The 17,582-nt window shown below is 29.4% G+C and overlaps 3 protein-coding genes across 4 annotated transcripts; 2 read left to right on the plus strand and 1 right to left on the minus strand.

Moving 5' to 3' along the window:
- Positions 1 to 482: 482 nt before the first annotated feature.
- Positions 483 to 8,853, plus strand: LOC146532609 (GTP-binding protein Di-Ras2). 2 transcript variants are annotated; one of them, XM_085195463.1, is made up of 5 exons: positions 483 to 829; positions 1,586 to 1,681; positions 1,779 to 1,970; positions 2,338 to 2,598; positions 2,892 to 4,989. In XM_085195463.1, the coding sequence occupies exons 3-5, from the start codon at positions 1,854 to 1,856 to the stop codon at positions 3,024 to 3,026; spliced, it is 513 nt and encodes a 170-aa protein (XP_085051589.1). In that variant the 5' UTR covers positions 483 to 829; positions 1,586 to 1,681; positions 1,779 to 1,853; the 3' UTR covers positions 3,027 to 4,989. The 2 variants fall into 2 exon arrangements, with proteins under 2 accessions (XP_085051589.1, XP_085051588.1); XM_085195462.1 differs by lacking the exon at positions 1,779 to 1,970 and having other exon boundaries at positions 551 to 829; positions 2,892 to 8,853.
- Positions 8,854 to 12,942, minus strand: LOC146532610 (uncharacterized). The gene is made up of 5 exons (XM_085195461.1): positions 12,558 to 12,942; positions 12,252 to 12,473; positions 11,811 to 11,948; positions 10,705 to 10,924; positions 8,854 to 10,401 (listed from the first exon to the last, which is right to left on the minus strand). Exons 1-5 carry the CDS (start codon positions 12,798 to 12,800, stop codon positions 9,992 to 9,994), a joined length of 1,233 nt encoding a protein of 410 aa, XP_085051587.1. The 5' UTR covers positions 12,801 to 12,942; the 3' UTR covers positions 8,854 to 9,991.
- A 1,227-nt stretch (positions 12,943 to 14,169) lies between these two features.
- Positions 14,170 to 15,600, plus strand: IntS12 (integrator complex subunit 12). The gene is made up of 2 exons (XM_085196612.1): positions 14,170 to 14,724; positions 14,810 to 15,600. The coding sequence occupies exons 1-2, from the start codon at positions 14,302 to 14,304 to the stop codon at positions 15,104 to 15,106; spliced, it is 720 nt and encodes a 239-aa protein (XP_085052738.1). The 5' UTR covers positions 14,170 to 14,301; the 3' UTR covers positions 15,107 to 15,600.
- The last annotated feature ends 1,982 nt before the right edge of the window (positions 15,601 to 17,582 follow it).

The following is a 17,582-nucleotide window of genomic DNA, read 5'->3' on the forward strand; positions in this document are numbered from 1 at the left end:
TTGTATGGAAAAATCTTTAAATCGGCACCGATTTTTATAAAATTTGAAATTCAGACTGAAAAAAAATATCATTGAACACCATGACATACCATTTACTCTTTAAACTGAAAATAATTTCATAAATTTTCCTATAGTTCAACGGAGCGAAGCCGCCCCGGTCCACTAGTTATATATATTACATAACGTATTTTCTAACACGGAATTCTAGACGGATTTTTAGGACTCCAATCAACATTTCAGTGATAAATAATTTGTTAAAATATTTGAAAGTCATGTTTTCTTTATATTACATATATACTTAATTATTAATTTAATTATAAATAAATTGAAAAATGTATGGTACTGATAAGATTTTTTTTTTATAATAACTTAACATTTTTTTTTAATTTTTTGGCTCTGCTCTAAATACTTCGGCCACAGATAAAATTTGGCTTTGCTGTAATCGTCATTTAACATTTTTAATTGTGGTTGTGTATATGTTGATTGGGGCGTTGTAAAATAATAAAAAACAATAAAAATGTATTTTTATTTTACTAAAACTAAAAGCCACAATTGCTCCTAAATGTGGAGTGTTGTTTTCAGGCAAATAAATTACTAATATTAACTGAAAATGCTATAAAAGCACTACATACAAGTGGGTGAAAATTTTGTAAATTGATTTTACGAAAAGGGATCTTAATAAAACGCAGGGATGCCAGAGCAAAGTAATGATTACCGTGTCGTTGTATTTGGTGCTGGTGGTGTTGGAAAAAGTTCATTAGTATTGAGATTTGTTAAAGGTACATTTCGAGAATCTTACATACCAACTATTGAAGATACATATAGACAAGTGAGTAAATCGATATATTTCATTTATTTTTTATGAGAATAATAGAAATCCCAAGTATTTTAGCAGAAATAAGCGATTATTTACTTATTAATCTAAATTAACTTATTAATCTAAATTCTAACATTATCATTTTAAAGACAATATCTGTACATTAAAAATAAAGTTTTAGCCAATTCAAGTTATTTTATTGCAATATTGTCGAACAAAATATTTAAATTGATATAACGTTTTTTTAATATACCCATTTGAAATAAAACAAATACTAAATGATAAAAAAGTTTACCAAAACACAATAGTGACTGCATTTAAATTGGATAAGCTATTTTTAAGATTAGCATGCACAAACGCTAAGGCAAGGCAAAACAAAAAAAAACATTGTTTTGGGCTTTATTGCATTAATAAATACCCCCAATAATAGATTTTCTCATATATTTTCCATATATTCTTGTCTTTTCTCCAGGAATAAGTGGCATGATAGATTTTTCTAAGATTTTTTTTCATTTGGAGTTTTTGTAAAATAGACATACTGGATGAGTTTTTGTAAGATTTTTTTATTTTCCCATTAGGAAAATATTTTCTAGTAATAATGACTCAACTTGAGTTCTACCACTTAAAATGTAATGTCTCAAAAATTCAGTGGTGTGCGGGGAATGAGGTGTTTTAACACTAGTTTCATTTACTTTTCCGTTGTTACTTCTGCCGACTATATTATATACAGTGTTAAGTAAAAAAAATCTTGTACAATTTATGTTGTAGGTAATAAGCAGCAACAAAACAATATGCACTTTACAAATAACTGATACAACAGGATCACATCAATTTCCAGCAATGCAAAGGTTGTCCATAAGCAAGGTAACATATTATTTAGTTACATTGTTTATTATTTTGTGTATTGTATTCTTAAATTTTGTTACAAAATATTTATTTTAAGGATTTTTATTTATTTTAGATATTTCAGAATTTTAATTCAAAATGATCCACAGTTGGGAATTATTTATAATATTTTTTATGTCCCTGATTAATTATGTCTGGTAAGACACTGTTTTCTGTCACACAATACACAATAGGCTGGGTTGAAAAGTGGAATATAAAGGGTCTCGACATTAGGGTTTCCCTGCCTGTTCAGGATAGGGACATGGAGGTGAAAAAAATCTAATTAAATAATAAAAAAGAGTTTTGATAGTCAAAAAATTAAACTTACTATATTTCTGTAGGATAGACATGATTTATTATTGCAAAAAAATACAATATGAATATAGAAGAATAAATATAAAAGTGATTGTTATTCTTTTTACATTGTTAAAGAATTATTCCACACTAAGCAAAAACAAAAATTTTAACACAACAAGACACAAACCCGTTCTTCACTCTGAACACTAAGTTATACATTCAGGTGAATAAGACTGACTCTCAGGATAAATGTCATTTAATAATAATAAATTGTTATTTTTTTTATAAATTTTCTAAATTATAATATAATCAATTTTTTCATAGTTATTAATTTTCAGGGTCATGCCTTTATTCTTGTATATTCTGTGAGTAGTCGACAATCATTAGAAGAATTAAAGCCAATATGGCAGACAATAAAAGAAATAAAAGGTACTGAACTACCGAATATACCTGTGATGCTTGCTGGGAACAAGTGTGATGAGAGCCCCGAAATAAGGGAAGTGCCTGCTGCTGAAGGACAAGCACAAGCTCAAACATGGGGAGTTTCATTTATGGAAACAAGTGCTAAAACAAATCACAATGTCACTCAGCTTTTCCAGGTGATGTCTTGTCGTTTTCTTTGTAAATTGTTAATAATACAGCAGTGTTTTTTTTATCTCTGTTTGAATTCCCACTCTGTCCTGTCCATGTGTGTGAATCAAACCCCACTCATTGTGTTTACAGGCACACTGTCTTAGCAGTGTGTTATCTACTCACTGTGCTATATATTACAGTCTAGAAATGACAGAGAGTATAGAAAACAATGCACCACAATCCCCATAATGCACTATCTACTTGCATACATAGTGCAGGAAAAAAATATATATAACCCAATTTTGTGATTTCTTTCTAGGAACTGTTAAATATGGAAAAGAATAGAAATGTTTCTCTACAAGTTGATGGTAAGGGCAAAAAGAAAAAAGAAAAGACTGTCAAAGATGGCGGTGAAGGTTCTACGAGTGGGAGAGAGAAATGCCTTGTCATGTAATGAAAACAATTACTTATCCCATTTACAAGTATCAAGTAATAAGCAACATTGCATAAAAATATGACAATATAATATTTTCTTCTAAGAAGTAGTTTAGAGCGGGGACGTTATGGAGCTCCATTGCTGTAATCTAAACTATTCGAATAAAACAATCATAATATGGGATATGGGTGGAGTTTAAATAGGAGGATGAGTTAAAGGAGACAAAAAATTTATTAAGCCAGGCTTGGCCGACACAGTAGCTCTTGGTCTGAACAACTTTTGTTACTAGAGAATATAAATAACAAATAAAAACTGTATGCTTAAAAAAATCTAAAAGATCAATTAGTAACCCAAAATATCAGAAAGTAACGGATAATCCGAAACTGAAAGCTGTATATAGCTGTATATGTAATCCGTAACATCCCTGGTTTAGATTTAAGTCACAACGTTTAGTAGTTCAAAAGTGCAATATAATATAGCATAGAAAATTGTAGCTTGATGCTTAATTCTTACATAACCATTATAGAAGAATAATATTTGACCTTCAATTAAAAAAAAGAGAAAGAGATTTGTTTTTGAATGGGATGTTGGTTTATTAATGGCGGATAATTTTTATCATTTTATATATTTTTTGTCTTAGTTCTAGTAGTCAAAATTAATTCTGCTATTAACAATATTTGTATTGGTTGAAAAAAAAAATTAATTATCCAATTATTAATGTCAAACAGAGCAACCGGCGAATGTCGTATCGCAGCGGCACAGCGTTCTACTACAAACGCGACAGATTTTGGTTCGATTCCAACTTGGGGAATGAATTATTTTCATTTACTCGCTCTGGTAACAAAAGAAAGCGCGAAATTGAGTATCACCTTCCAACACGCAATGTCTCGAAAATTGGGCGATGCATGGGGAATGGAGTGTCTTAACACTAGGTTCCTTATGCTTGCCTTACTGTATATGAGATACAGTATAAAAAATTTAGTAGAGCTAAAAAAAAATTAATCAACCAAAGTAAATTTTTGAAATATATTTATAATATTTTGTTATTATTCATGCCATGTTGATTATTACTTGTTCATTAAAATGATGTAATTTTGATTCTAGTCATATGTACACAATGGATTTATTATATGCATTTACTTAAGTATTATAATTGCCTATTATATTATTGGTTCAATTTGAAATTATCATCTAAAAGTATATTTTGCTAATAATAAGAGTTACTTTATTTACACTAGTTGCATCTTTATAATTAAATGATAATGTTTGAGACTCGTCTGTACATTAATTAAATTTAAAAAAATCAATTCATTAAACACCATAGCTTTTTCCTTAGCACTTTGTTACTTATTCAATGTTGAATTTCATTATTTAAATATAATTCAAACTAATAACTTTAAATTTTATATTCAAATTCTAATAAGTAATAAGTAACTCACATATTTATATATTGACTGAATCGCTTATTAAGTGATTGATTCAACGCGTTTGTGCGGATAATACAACGAACAAAGTCTATAGGACTTACTGTTATTCAATTGTACGCTGATTATGTGGACTCGCGGTAGTTCTGACCTTGTGTCTAAGTGTCTAAATTGGCGCCTCCTGTAATTCAAAATGCCTAATACGGTTGATTGTAAATAAATAAATCCGAAAAAATATAAATATATATTTTTATTAATATAAAGCATAATTAGAAACGTCGTCGCCACTATTGTGCTCGATGTGTAATGTTTCAGTTTGAATTGGACTGTATAAAGAACAGACGACGATTCGTGGCCGCCCTTATATTAGCTTGGCATGGCTGCGGACTGCGGAGATTTGAGTATAGGCTTTTCTTACATTTGTAATATTTTTTTTCATGAGCGAGCAATGCGCATAAATTCAGAAAGCCTGATGTCAGAGCGGCTACGACTCGTCGACCATGTAATAGCGGCCTACCGAGCGTGTGAACCAGTGTTATATATCTACTTACCTGATATTTAGAAGATATTTTGGAGGGCTTATATTTTTTTCGATTACAAAGCTACTTTGATTAATAAAATTTCCAATTATTGGGGATCTTAGAAAGTAAGTACTCTAAAATCCCACAAGCTCGATAATAGACATCGTCTTGGAGAACGTTGTTCGGATTACCGCGAGTGTATTGTAGTATTGTATCTAAAGTAAGTTTTACTAAGTCGTTTTAAATTTAGTACCTGAAGTGATAATTTGTTTTGCTTTATACCAAAGAATTTACTCTAATATTTTGTAATATTAAGTGATAATACACCAATATAATATATAGATTTTTAATTTCACTTTTAATTAATGTGCTCATCATACTTTGCTAACGCTGTATTGGCAGGTTCCAAACAATATGACTGATTTTATTAATTTTATTTTTTATTTAATAACTTTTATTTAATATAAATAACCATTTATAAAGTTTATTGTCTACAGAGTATCAGATGCGGTATATATTAAAATTTACAATAATCATTTAAAAATAAATGGCTCGAGCCAAGTTTAATGTCATTGTCATAATTTTGATTTAATGTGCCAAAATGAAATAAAATCCTTATGTAATAAAGCAGCTATTAAAATTCTGATAAGGACTGTTTGAATACATCCAATTTTTTTAAATTTATTTCTGGTGCTTTTTTTTTTAAAATTGTGTATGTTGAAATATAATCATTAATTAAAATCTTTCATTTTTTAACTTATGGGCTTAACATAATAATTACATTCCAAATAAGATCATAATTTATATCTTTATTATAAATGTAGCTCGCTAGTTTTAATGCACTTTATTTAGTATCATTCACTTACATATCCAATTAGAAACCGATAGATTAATATTTTATCTAGTCTTATTATTATCTCATAATATGTAATCACGAGTCAAAGCAAAGCTATAGAAAAATATTTTAGAAAACAAATAACACTTTAGACGTAATGGGCTGGAACACGCGCCTCTTGGAAGCCTTCCAAGAAGCGTAGATTCGAGGCCAGCTGCGGTAAAATTTTCATCCGTTTTCTAAAATATTTTTGTCTTTGGAATGGGTTAGCACTTTATAATGCTAAAAATAAAAAGTGATAGAAGTAAGGATAAAATTTATTGCAAATATAAAAAAAGGGACGTTGACTTTTGTTTATCATATAATGTATAAAAATGAATGCTAAGATGAAAATCATAATATACTTTGATTTTACGACTATTATAATATAAAATGAACGTTTTTTTAAAGGAATGGGTAAAGCTTTTGTAATGTTGCTTACCTTGAAAAATAATTTGAAAATATATTATTTACTAATTGTTAAGTCTACCGCAGGTTTAAATTATTTGCGCAACTACAGTTCATATTATATGGATGCTGAGCGTGAATAGATTGTCAAGTTTCATTTATTTTATCTTATTTTTTTAATAACTCAAAATTTATTTATTTAATTGATTAATCATACGTTAATAAATTGACTGTGATGTAAACGGACTTGGAAGTATCATTTTATTCACGCATCGCATCCATATACCTATGATCGTTTGCCTTGAAGAAATACCTTACTTATGTAGGATTAAAAAACATTGTTAAATTGTTAATACTGGACCAAGTGTTGTTTGATGTTGATTGATGTATTTTTACGGTAATTTATGTTTGATATAACGTTAATATATCGTAAAATCATTGTTCATGTCATTAAGGTTGTACTGCTCCGTCGTGGAATCTGGTAGCTATATCAATATGCAATAATAATGTATTTATTTTTAGCAGAGGGCCTTATATTGACAAATAAGAATAACATAAAAATAATACACTATGAAGTATTTAAATCAATTTGTCCACAAACTCTACAGTTTCACGATGGAGCCCTTTTTCAAATTTCTATTTCAGTGGGAGTTTAATTTGTTGTTTCACTTCATGGCTATACAAAATAAAGTATGTTTGTCATTTAATATTATATTATTAAACTCTAAATACGTAATAGACATGTGACAATTACACACACACTTAGTAGCGGAAGTGTGACATCTAAATAAATCTCCCACTTTTTCTCTACTCTAACGAATATTTCTTTATTATATTTATATAAGATAAACGCCAAAATGTATTAAGAAAACCTGCTTACTTACTATTTATTATTATCAGCACAAGCGTTATCAATTTATATTTCAATCTATTCTATAACTATATCATTGAATCTTTGGAAATTTCATAAAAGCACATCGAATTTACCAAATATATAAATATACCACAGCAAAGCTGTTCCGAGATGTACAGATTAATACTGTTGTGGTAAAATGAATTTATTGTACAAGTTTAAAGGGTAGACGTATTGTAAATTAGGAGCTTTAGCAATTACTCAACTTCTATATCGTATTATACTATTTTAAATTCCTTCGCAAATAGTTATTAGAAATTAAAACACCAAGAGAATTTTAACATCGTAAAGATGCCCAAATATGTATGGCAATAATATTGAAGTAGTTAATTAAATATAAATCTATTGTTAGAGGATCCTCATATCATTCACATACATGAACAGTAAATTTATTAAAGAATTAAAATTGTGAAAGCTTCAAACTGTGAACATAAACTTTTTAATATTTAAATAAAGTCTATTCTACTAATTATTGCTACTGTTTTACGACTCTTAAATTTTCAATTAACTGTCAATACACTGCATAATTAAAATGTTAAACTAAAGCGAAATCTAAATATATACATACATACGTACATAATTAATATAATTACAAGCCTAAGTCCTAAATAATCTTTATATTCTTATGGAAATTATTAATTTCACTAATGTATCAAATATCTACTAATGTATATTAAATAGTCAAAATTGCGGCTTAATACAAAAAAACTTGAATCTTACTACAGTACCTATTTTGTGATTACTACTGTCACACATATGCTTTACCATAATTTTTAATAGTATTTAAGAACAGTTGTTTATTACTTACGCAATTAAATAAATATTTAACGTTACCAATCTATGCCTAAATTCAAATTTAATACTAATAAATAAACTAAAGATTGGTACTGACCGACGCGACGTTACCAATCGCACCGACAGAGATATTTAACGCCATGGGATGAAATTCATATAAACATGCTAGTTTCGAATCTGCGCAATCGCAAAGCTTTGTTTTCTGGACTTGACTGCACGGGCTCGAGCGTTCACCGTGTAACAAATCCGCCCTGAAGTTGGATTGGTCGGTCCACGATTCGACGACCGCCCTATAACTATATTACGCCCCGTAACGCCGATCAGTACCCACCTTAATGTTCACATCAATATGAGCGATTAATCCATTTAGAATCTATAGACTGTAGGTAGGGGTAGACGAAGTAGTGACGCCTCACGAATATTATGATTCAAGCTTAGTTGGCTATGTGCGAGGGGTTGAATAAGTACTTGGTGAAATTTATGTTACAAAATAATTAAATATTTGAAGAAATGGAAAAATATAACAAATCTTGTTTACAAGACTTGTGTAGGCATTTTCAATAATATTCGTGTTTTAAAATGGCTACACAGTTATAAAATCGATTTGTTATTTGAAATTTTGTAATATTAAATTTTGCAGCCAGTTGCTCCTCCAGGTGATTAATAGTTGAATATATTGATACTGTTTTGTTATAATGTTATTTATTGAGGTTGCGAATGTTTGTTGACCAATAGCGTTTAGATTCTAAGTACTTGAACGAAATTAGAATTTTTTAAATTTTGCTTCTTACTTGGGTAATGTATCATTTTTATAAAACAATGCTTCTTATAATTTAACTGAAGGTTTCCAGTTTTTTATTTCATTGCTACCTATATTTTTCAGCATCACACAATTAAAATAAAAAAGAAATATAATTCGAGATGTTTATTTATTTACCAAATAACCTAAATTTAATGATTAACATTTCACGTGTACTTGTAAAGCAATGTAATAACTATTAAATTACAATATATTAAACATAATAAAAATAAGTTAGAATTAAAACACATTAAAGTAAAAGAAAGCATAATTAGAATTCAAACTTAAATGTTAAATCACAATTACAACATATATATCACAGACAGTTATTAATTACCAGAGCTTTTAATTGTACTAACGTTATGAGTTTAAAGTTTAAAAAATCAACCTCAAATGCTTGTGATAATTTAATTACATTGTTATTTATTTGAATTCGAAGCCGCGCCTCTGACGGTTACCAAGAGGCGCGGGTTCATATGTCGCTATTAAAAAAAAAATTTATGCTAGGTGTGGAACAACATGCCAAAAATGTAAAAAAATGTGAAAAATAACTCTTTTGTCGACATTCAACGTAGCATTTCATTTGATAAGTTTTTGGAAAAAAAAATACATGTCATAATTGATAAACACATATACGACTTTAGTTTACATTGATAAACCATACGCTAAACTCAAAAACTAAATATATATATCAGAAAAATATGTAAGTAATGAACGTAATTTTTTTTGTATCACAAGTACCATGACTCACTTATAGTCCGACAAATAATTAATGCAGTTTGCAAACACAGCCACGTGTCGATACTAGCGCATGTACGGTTGTATGCAGTTGCAACCACGAGAACACATATGAATTAAAAATTTTGTCACGCCTTTTCTCCTTTATCAATTGTTTTTTTTTTCTACTTCACGGTGTATGATATAATAACAGGGCAGACAGGGAGAATCTCGTGTTGAGACACTTCGTTCAAAAATAAAATATTCCCTCGAGTTTGAATCGAACCCACAAAGCTGCGTCAGCTGCCACACCAGCAATAAAATTTTTGTCATGTCTTTTCAGAGATTGTAAAAAATAGGATATAAAACATGATTAAGCATATTGTTCATTGAATAAAATATACTACAAACAGTTAAAACCCGCGCCTCTTGAAAACCGTCTAAGAGGTGCGAGTTCGAAATAAAACATTTTTCTGTAATTCGCGTGGAATAATACATTAAATATGTTTAAAATATGCTTAAGTAATATTTTTTAGGTTGAGACATTGGGCAACCGTCCAGTACTTGCAGATTTTTTTAATTTTGGCCCACATGTGATCGCCAAATTCGCATTTGGTTGCCATCTTCCACTAATTGATGATTGTGCAGACTGTATTGTGTTTAATGCTTTTGTATAAACATCTAAAAACCTACTTAAATTTTCACCACTTATCCTATCTCCATTGTCTAATCTTTGTGCTTGAGATGGTTCATTAATAATGTTTGGCATTGATCTATTACGTTGCCTCAGGCCTATGTTTATCATTCCCAAAAAGTTTAAACTAAATGGAATGTTTAAAATGTAATTGAATACTATCATAATTAATAAAAATATTAATAATGCGTTAAAAATTAATATTAGAAATCCATGCATTATTTTGTCAAAGGGAAACCATAATCCACCTGGAAAAGAATAAACATAAGTTAGAAACAATAATCTCAGAAATGTAATCAACTTATATAGCATTATTGATATTTTAAAAATGTTATTCCATACTAAGATAAGAAATACTTTTTAAAAAACTCTGTATGGCATAGTGGTCAAAGCACTCCAATGGTTTCCATGAGGTTCAAAAACTGCAATGTCATTTTTTGTCTTCTAAAAATTGTTTCACATATTTCTATGTATATTCAAAATATAATATGCAATGCACAATGGCTTTATTTTTTTTTATTTTAAACAAATATTGAAATACATAATATTACCTGTTGCTCCTTGGATAATAGTGTTAACAGTCTCACTAATAGACACCATGGGTTCAGTGAGCAATGTTGTAAACATTCTAATACCAATCTTAAGCGGGTTCATATGTTTTAGGAATAAAAGTGGATTAGGTGGTGGCACTTCACAATCTGATGTCCAAATGAACCACTTGCAAGTATTCACAGCTTTAATGAACTTGTCAAGTTCTTGTTGCTCAGCTTCCTGCAATTGAACATTTATATACATTACATTTTTTTCTTTTAGCTTCATGCTGTTTTCCACATGTAGCAAGGTATGCATAAGGAACCTGGGAACCTAGTGTGACACTTTTACACTTTCGTTCCCAATTTTCGAATTCTCGAGGCTCGATTTGGGAATATGTGTTAAGTGGCAAAAGTGAATGACTGCATTTTGCCTTGCTATATATAAAATATTTTGTATTAATAAAGTATTTTGTATGAATTTTAAAAATATATTACTAAGCATCTCATTCTTGACAAATGGTCAACAAATAACAGTCATACATTATATATAATATACTGATTATGAAGGTTGACACACTTATACAATGCCATTTGCACAGAATTTTCGCAATTGTCAATTATTGCCCAAATTTTTGTAAGAAATTTCATATTAATTGTTTAAAACACCCTATATTTAATAAATACCATTTTCTCTTGCCAAATGATAATTCTTAGTAATTGTCTATAGGTAGCGGAAATTTGTAAAATTTCGACATTGTTTAATGAGAATTTCTTAATAGTTTTAGTCTTTAGGATTAATTCATTCAAGTAAAAACATCATTCTGTTGAAAATATCAATGTTACTTTTATTTATTTGTAATATTGTACAGGACCTGAAAAATCTAGTGTCAAGATACTCTTGTCTTCACTTTCTGCTAAAATTCAAAATGCTTTGTGTTAAGGTACAGAAAAGGGGAAATCAAAGTAAATCTTTTCCCTGAGAGAGGGATTGAATGAAAGCCTTTCTCATTTAAAGTCAGATGCTGCCCACTCCACCATGATACCCTCACTTTATAAACACTTTCAGTATTATAAGAACTAGTCAAGAAGTTAAAGTTACAAGTTAGTACAGAAGTTAATCTTACTTTATAAGAAATGAATGCCTCGTATATATATAATCCCAAAATTACTAGTATAATAACTTGTTTATGAGATATATGCCTCCATAACCAAAATATTGTTATGATACCAGCTATAAGGCTTGTTGTCCAAGTAATGTACATCTGAAAACAGTAAATACAACTCTAATAATTATATTTTAACAAATAGTTGTGTTGAGTGACCAATATAATTAGTATCCCAACCCTGTTGTTGCAATTGCCCTGTGTGGGGAATAATCCCACAACTATTACATTTAGAGTCAGAAACTGCACTACAGTGGCCTCCAACTAAAACTAAACCAAAGTTTTGTTTCAAATTTATAAAGTAATTTGTACAAAATGATTGATATTGGAATATCAAAATAAATTACAGATGTAATGTACAAATAGCACATAATATGTTAAAGAAATGAAACAATAACTTACTTTATATTCAATTAAATAGAATTGAATGTATTCACTCCATGCCATGATAATTCTTTGGGTGATTGTTGGTTTATATATAGATTCCTCTATATAACCCATAGAACGTCTGAACATATCTTCTGAGAAAGGAGTGTTTGATTTAATATAATCTTCAAGAGTACTCCATTTCTCTGGGCTGTATTTCATTTGTAGGGCAATATCAATACTGCCGTCCTCATTATTCTATAAAATATATTTATAATTTGAATAAAAACAATAATTAAGTAATGTTAAAATTAAATTACCTTATTAAAAGTTATAAATTACCTTAACTTGTCCTGATTTTAATACAATAGCCAATATTCTTTTATAAAACCATTCTCCTAAACCTATATTATTTGTCTGTAATTTCCTTGGCGGTGGATTTTTAAGGTCTGGTGGAATATTTTCTTCATCTATAACCGTAACTATATTACTATCATAATCCCATGGATCTGGACCCATTTGGCTATCACATGTACTTATTAGTAAATTACCTAAGAATATTAATATAAATATATTCCATTCCATGTTTCACCACAATATTTTCTTTTTTCCAATATATGTTATTTATTTTACGTTTATTTGCGTTATTTTCTATGTTATTAACATGTTTTCAAAACTGTTTTACAAATTTTGAATAAAATCAAATATGAATATGACATCATAAAAAGTGTTGCAATATAATAGCTCTTCCACTTCCTTTTAAAAAATATCAATTATCAAGCAAAACTAAAATTAAGTAAAAATTAATTTACTTATTTAAAAAAAAACTCAAAATTCAAAGTTATATTTATATTCAGAACGGCAAATAATAAGAGTGAAATAATCTTTTAAGTCTAACATAATCCGTTGCTTACACGCTTGGCAAGCCTCGGAAAGCGTCCACTAACAACAACGCCTGAACAAGGTATTTGCTTAGTGTAGTGGTAGCTTGTGGCGGTAGCTTGGTGCACTTGCTTCAAGTAAGAGCTTGTGTTGGAATGCAGTGTTAATAATTAAACACAGATTATTGGCTGTGACGACTACAGACGTCTGTTAAGACTTGTCAAGCCTCAACCATCACAAGCGTTAGAACAGGCTGTTTGGCGTGGCCTATGACAGCTTATCGCTGATGCCGACCAGGGTCGATTTTTGATTACAGATCAAAGGCAGTTTGCGGCAAGTGATGTGTTCACGTTGGCGCTTATTTCGTCTCACTCAAAATAAGTAAATTTTATAAATAATATTTTTATATATAATAATATTTTTTTTTATTTACATATTGTGTATGTTAAATAATGTTAACTGCCAATACAACTTTAATTTATTTTCCGCATATTTGGTGAGAGTCTTAAAGAAGGTTAACACTATTGCAATAGACAATGCTTTTGTTCGCAATTAATAATTGCGTTTCATTTGATAAAGAATTGTAAACAGATTATAAAAATTGGCTCAATAATATTGCATTACGAAATCCATTTCATATTTTTAACTGTGTTAATTTTAAATATTCAATAAGAATATAGTGACTCACTACAGATGTCAATATAAATATTCATATTAGATAAGTTTTTAAATTAATAAATTATTAAGAAAACTTACAAGATTTTTTTTTAAGTAAGGCAGTTATGTTAAAAATAACAATTTATTTAATATTTAATAGAAGTTATTTAATATTTAATATAAGTTATTTAATATTTATATTAGTTGTCTAATATTTTATATTAAATAACTTAAGAATGTTGAGAGTTGAATAGATTTTCATCGTACATAGACACTTATGTTCTGTTCTGTTCTTTTTATTACGGCGTTCCTAGCGTGCCAGTTAGTAGACACTTATGAATTCATGCGTAATCCGAAGCGTACATTTAAATGTCACTGTTAATAGTGTTAATGTCAAAATGTAAATAGGTGCTATACGAACTACGAGTGTAATGTATATTTGCAGTCTGTTATTGGAAATTTAGTAATATTGATATAATTTTTTAAAAATCAAAATATAATAAAAAACAAAAGGATTACAATAAAAAAAGAGTTATAATAAAGTGAAATGTCTTCTATAGATTTTGATCCAGCTATTAAATTATGCCTAAAATATTTGCATTCTAGTGCTTCTGATTCGACAGAACAATTGCGCTTAACTCTTGATGATGTGATTCGACAGACTTATGGTAACTCTAAGATTTTAGGTAACGTTTTACCAAAAAAATATCTAAACGAGGAGAAAAATATGGAGTCACCTTCGCGTTCCAAACATAAAAACGAAAAAAATACAAATGTTACAAAGACTATTCCCATACCTCAACAAAGTCCACAACAGATACAGATTCCGGAGAGAGAAAATGATGACGGTTCAGTTATGGATTTCGATTTCTTGCAAGAAGATTTAACCTGTGTAGTTTGTAGACAAATAGCTGTTCAAGCAGGAAACCGCTTAGTAGAATGTGATGCATGCCATGCTCTTTATCATCAGGTAATAATGGTATTAATAGAATTAACGATATTACTTAAATACATTATAATATGATTTTATTTAATCATGGTTTATTTTTTTACAGGATTGTCACAAACCTGTGATAAGTGACAATGATATGTCATCTGGTTGGCAATGTGCATCATGTTTAACATCTCAGGGATTTGCTGCTGGGTTTTCTAATAAGTCACTATCAACACCTAAAAGTCCCTCTCATGTATCTGGGTCTACAACTCCTGTAAAGATTTCTTCCAGTAGCTCTTCATCATCTTCACCATCTAAAGTTGTAACACCCAATATTAATATAATATCAGCAGATAAAAGAATTCAAATAATGAAAAAGAAGGCAGCTAAACAACATGAAAAAAAGAAAAATAAGTAAATTATAAAATGCAGTAATACACTCACGGTCACAACCCGAAATGGCAAAACTATTTAGGGAATTTTTAATAGTATGCTATATAAATCCATGATATTCATATGTTTTTCAAACAAAAATCATTTTATGTGGCCAAAGAAAATACTAAAACATTTAATTTAAATTATTTTTATTTTAATAATTTCCTTCCTGAGCTCTGATAATTTCTTGAAGCCTGTTGTGAAATCTGTTCATGAGATCTGCTCTATGATAGTGTGAGAAAAGTTTTGTGTTTAAATTCATCTTTTCAGTTAGTTCCTGACTGGGGAATTTAATAAGTAAGGTGTAAGCTGCACACTGGCCAAGCTAAAGTTGCAATTCTAACCACATTCAGATAACCAGTGATGTATTGATTGATTTTTCTATTGTTGATTTTCTATTTTCAATCAAAGAAAGTTTTTTTATAAAGAAAATACTTTTTAAAGGCAATGAATATAAAGATTTTTTTTAAAGATAAATCTTGTTTTATTTTATTACCTACTTCTCCACTTTGACTGTGACTTTTTAACAGTCACTTGCTTAACAAAACAAAGTATATATGATAATAATTCCACACATCCCAATTCGTAGGTGAGAATAATGACAATAAATAATAAGATAAGTCCCGGTTCTTAATTTTGTAGTTGTCATTTATGCTAAAATAAAATACTAAAAAACTGTCTCTACAAAGTGAATTTAATTGCAAATTACAGGGACAAAAAAGACCTAAAATATTAATTTCTAGTTGTTATAATAGTCTGTCTGTACACACACATTTGTGGATCTAGTGGCAAAGTTTGGACCGATCTTTTTTGTAGAATATATCTGTTCTGTTTGACTGTTTTTTACTTGTATGCGATTGCTCAATTGAATATGAATGAGTTTTAATGCTAAGTATTCATTACTTCCTATCTTTATTAGTAGTTTTTTAAGCTTCGCTCTGTATCCCACACTTAGGTAGATGGAACCTGGGAACCTAGTATTAAGATACTTCCGTATTAAGACACTTGCGTTTCCAACTTTCATGTGAATTCTGGAGTCATTGAGTGTTGTGTAGCATAAAGAGCGAGGAAATAAAAAGAGAGAATCGAACCCACAAAATGTCGCGTTTACAGTCACCAACTTGTGGCCCTACGCCACGACTGGCCTCAACTTTTATTAGTAGTGGTTTATATTTTATTTTCATTTAAGTTGATACATTGCATGGAGCATTAAGAACACATTTAACGACGTAACCTGCTCATGAGTTTCTCATAAATCGTAATGGTAACTACCTACTACGCTAATTTGAGCTCTGTGCACAACTAGTGGGAGGTAGGTCAACGTTTAGAGATTAATCCTGGAATGATGCATCACAATAAACTGAATGATTTATCTGATAAATACTATCCCTGTGTTATCATATGTGCATATGTAGATGTATATCTACACATATGACACTCAATCACAAATGTACCTAATCAAACATTCACAGTTGATTTATGTGACGCTCACATATATATACGCACTATACGCGTATACGCTCACACATATGTACACATATATGTGACACCAAATACATCGACATCTCTCTCACAGTAGGTAACCGATTACACATCCACATATTTAAGAACATACCCAAACGTATGTTACATTCCCACCCCCTCTCACAAATAGATACCATTCTAAAGCTAAAACTTGCCTTGATTGATATGGACTACAAAAATAACGGATTTTAACCATACTCTTCACTTTGTGTGAAGCAGAGAGATTTTTCTCCAGGATGTCGTACTTATATAGATAGGATTTACAATATGACACGCAAGTAAACGAATTTATAGCAATAAGCTTTATTTATAATATGTATAATATTATAAATAGTTAACACATATCCGAAACCATTGAGTTACTTACTTATTTTAGAATAAATTTTTAGTTGCAATTCGTTAAAAAAGTTTTTTCGTATTAGGTAGGTATATGGACATTATTTAATTAATCAACAGGCCAGGTTTCATGGTTCACCACATGTCCATGTGTTACAATTTATTTTATTTCTCTGTATCGATGTCAATCTTATGCTTATGTTTAAATTTGGAACGGCATGTTCCAACTATAGCAAGATTCAATTTAGTAGGTAATATCAGACGAGATTTTAATAAAACAGAATCAATTTTAGAAAACCTTAAAACGCAATATATCTACACAAAAATATATATATTTTTGTTTTCACGCAATTAATTCATTAATGAGATTTTCACCAATTTTTTAAGTTTTCAAATAAAAGTAATGTTTTCTTATTTAATATTATAATCACTAGGTATAGGCATTTAAACATTCAATTTTATAATAGTCAACAAACAAAATTACTAATATTTTGTATCTATAACTAAATTCAGGTGGCACTTTGTAGCTTCTATACACTGAAATACAATCCTAAAGCTACACTGAAGTTTCCGTTGTTTTTCCAACAGCGCATTGTAAC

This window comes from Heliconius melpomene, chromosome 13 (assembly GCF_056956725.1).
Source record: "Heliconius melpomene rosina isolate 202511_hmr_F chromosome 13, ASM5695672v1, whole genome shotgun sequence".
Lineage (NCBI taxonomy): Eukaryota > Metazoa > Arthropoda > Insecta > Lepidoptera > Nymphalidae > Heliconius > Heliconius melpomene.

Bases quoted from the DNA above. Each gene is read 5' to 3' on its own strand.
- LOC146532609 (XM_085195462.1), top strand. From the start codon at position 692: ATGCCAGAGCAAAGTAATGATTACCGTGTCGTTGTATTTGGTGCTGGT. The intron at 830-1,585 runs GTGAGTAAATCG...TTTATGTTGTAG, and splicing joins TTGAAGATACATATAGACAA to GTAATAAGCAGCAACAAAAC. The intron at 2,599-2,891 runs GTGATGTCTTGT...ATTTCTTTCTAG, and splicing joins ATGTCACTCAGCTTTTCCAG to GAACTGTTAAATATGGAAAA.
- LOC146532610 (XM_085195461.1), bottom strand. From the start codon at position 12,800: ATGGAATGGAATATATTTATATTAATATTCTTAGGTAATTTACTAATA. The intron at 10,925-11,810 runs GTAAGATTAACT...GTTCAATTGCAG, and splicing joins AGGCATTCATTTCTTATAAA to GAAGCTGAGCAACAAGAACT. The intron at 10,402-10,704 runs GTAATATTATGT...ATTCTTTTCCAG, and splicing joins TATTATCCAAGGAGCAACAG to GTGGATTATGGTTTCCCTTT.
- IntS12 (XM_085196612.1), top strand. From the start codon at position 14,302: ATGTCTTCTATAGATTTTGATCCAGCTATTAAATTATGCCTAAAATAT. The intron at 14,725-14,809 runs GTAATAATGGTA...ATTTTTTTACAG, and splicing joins GCCATGCTCTTTATCATCAG to GATTGTCACAAACCTGTGAT.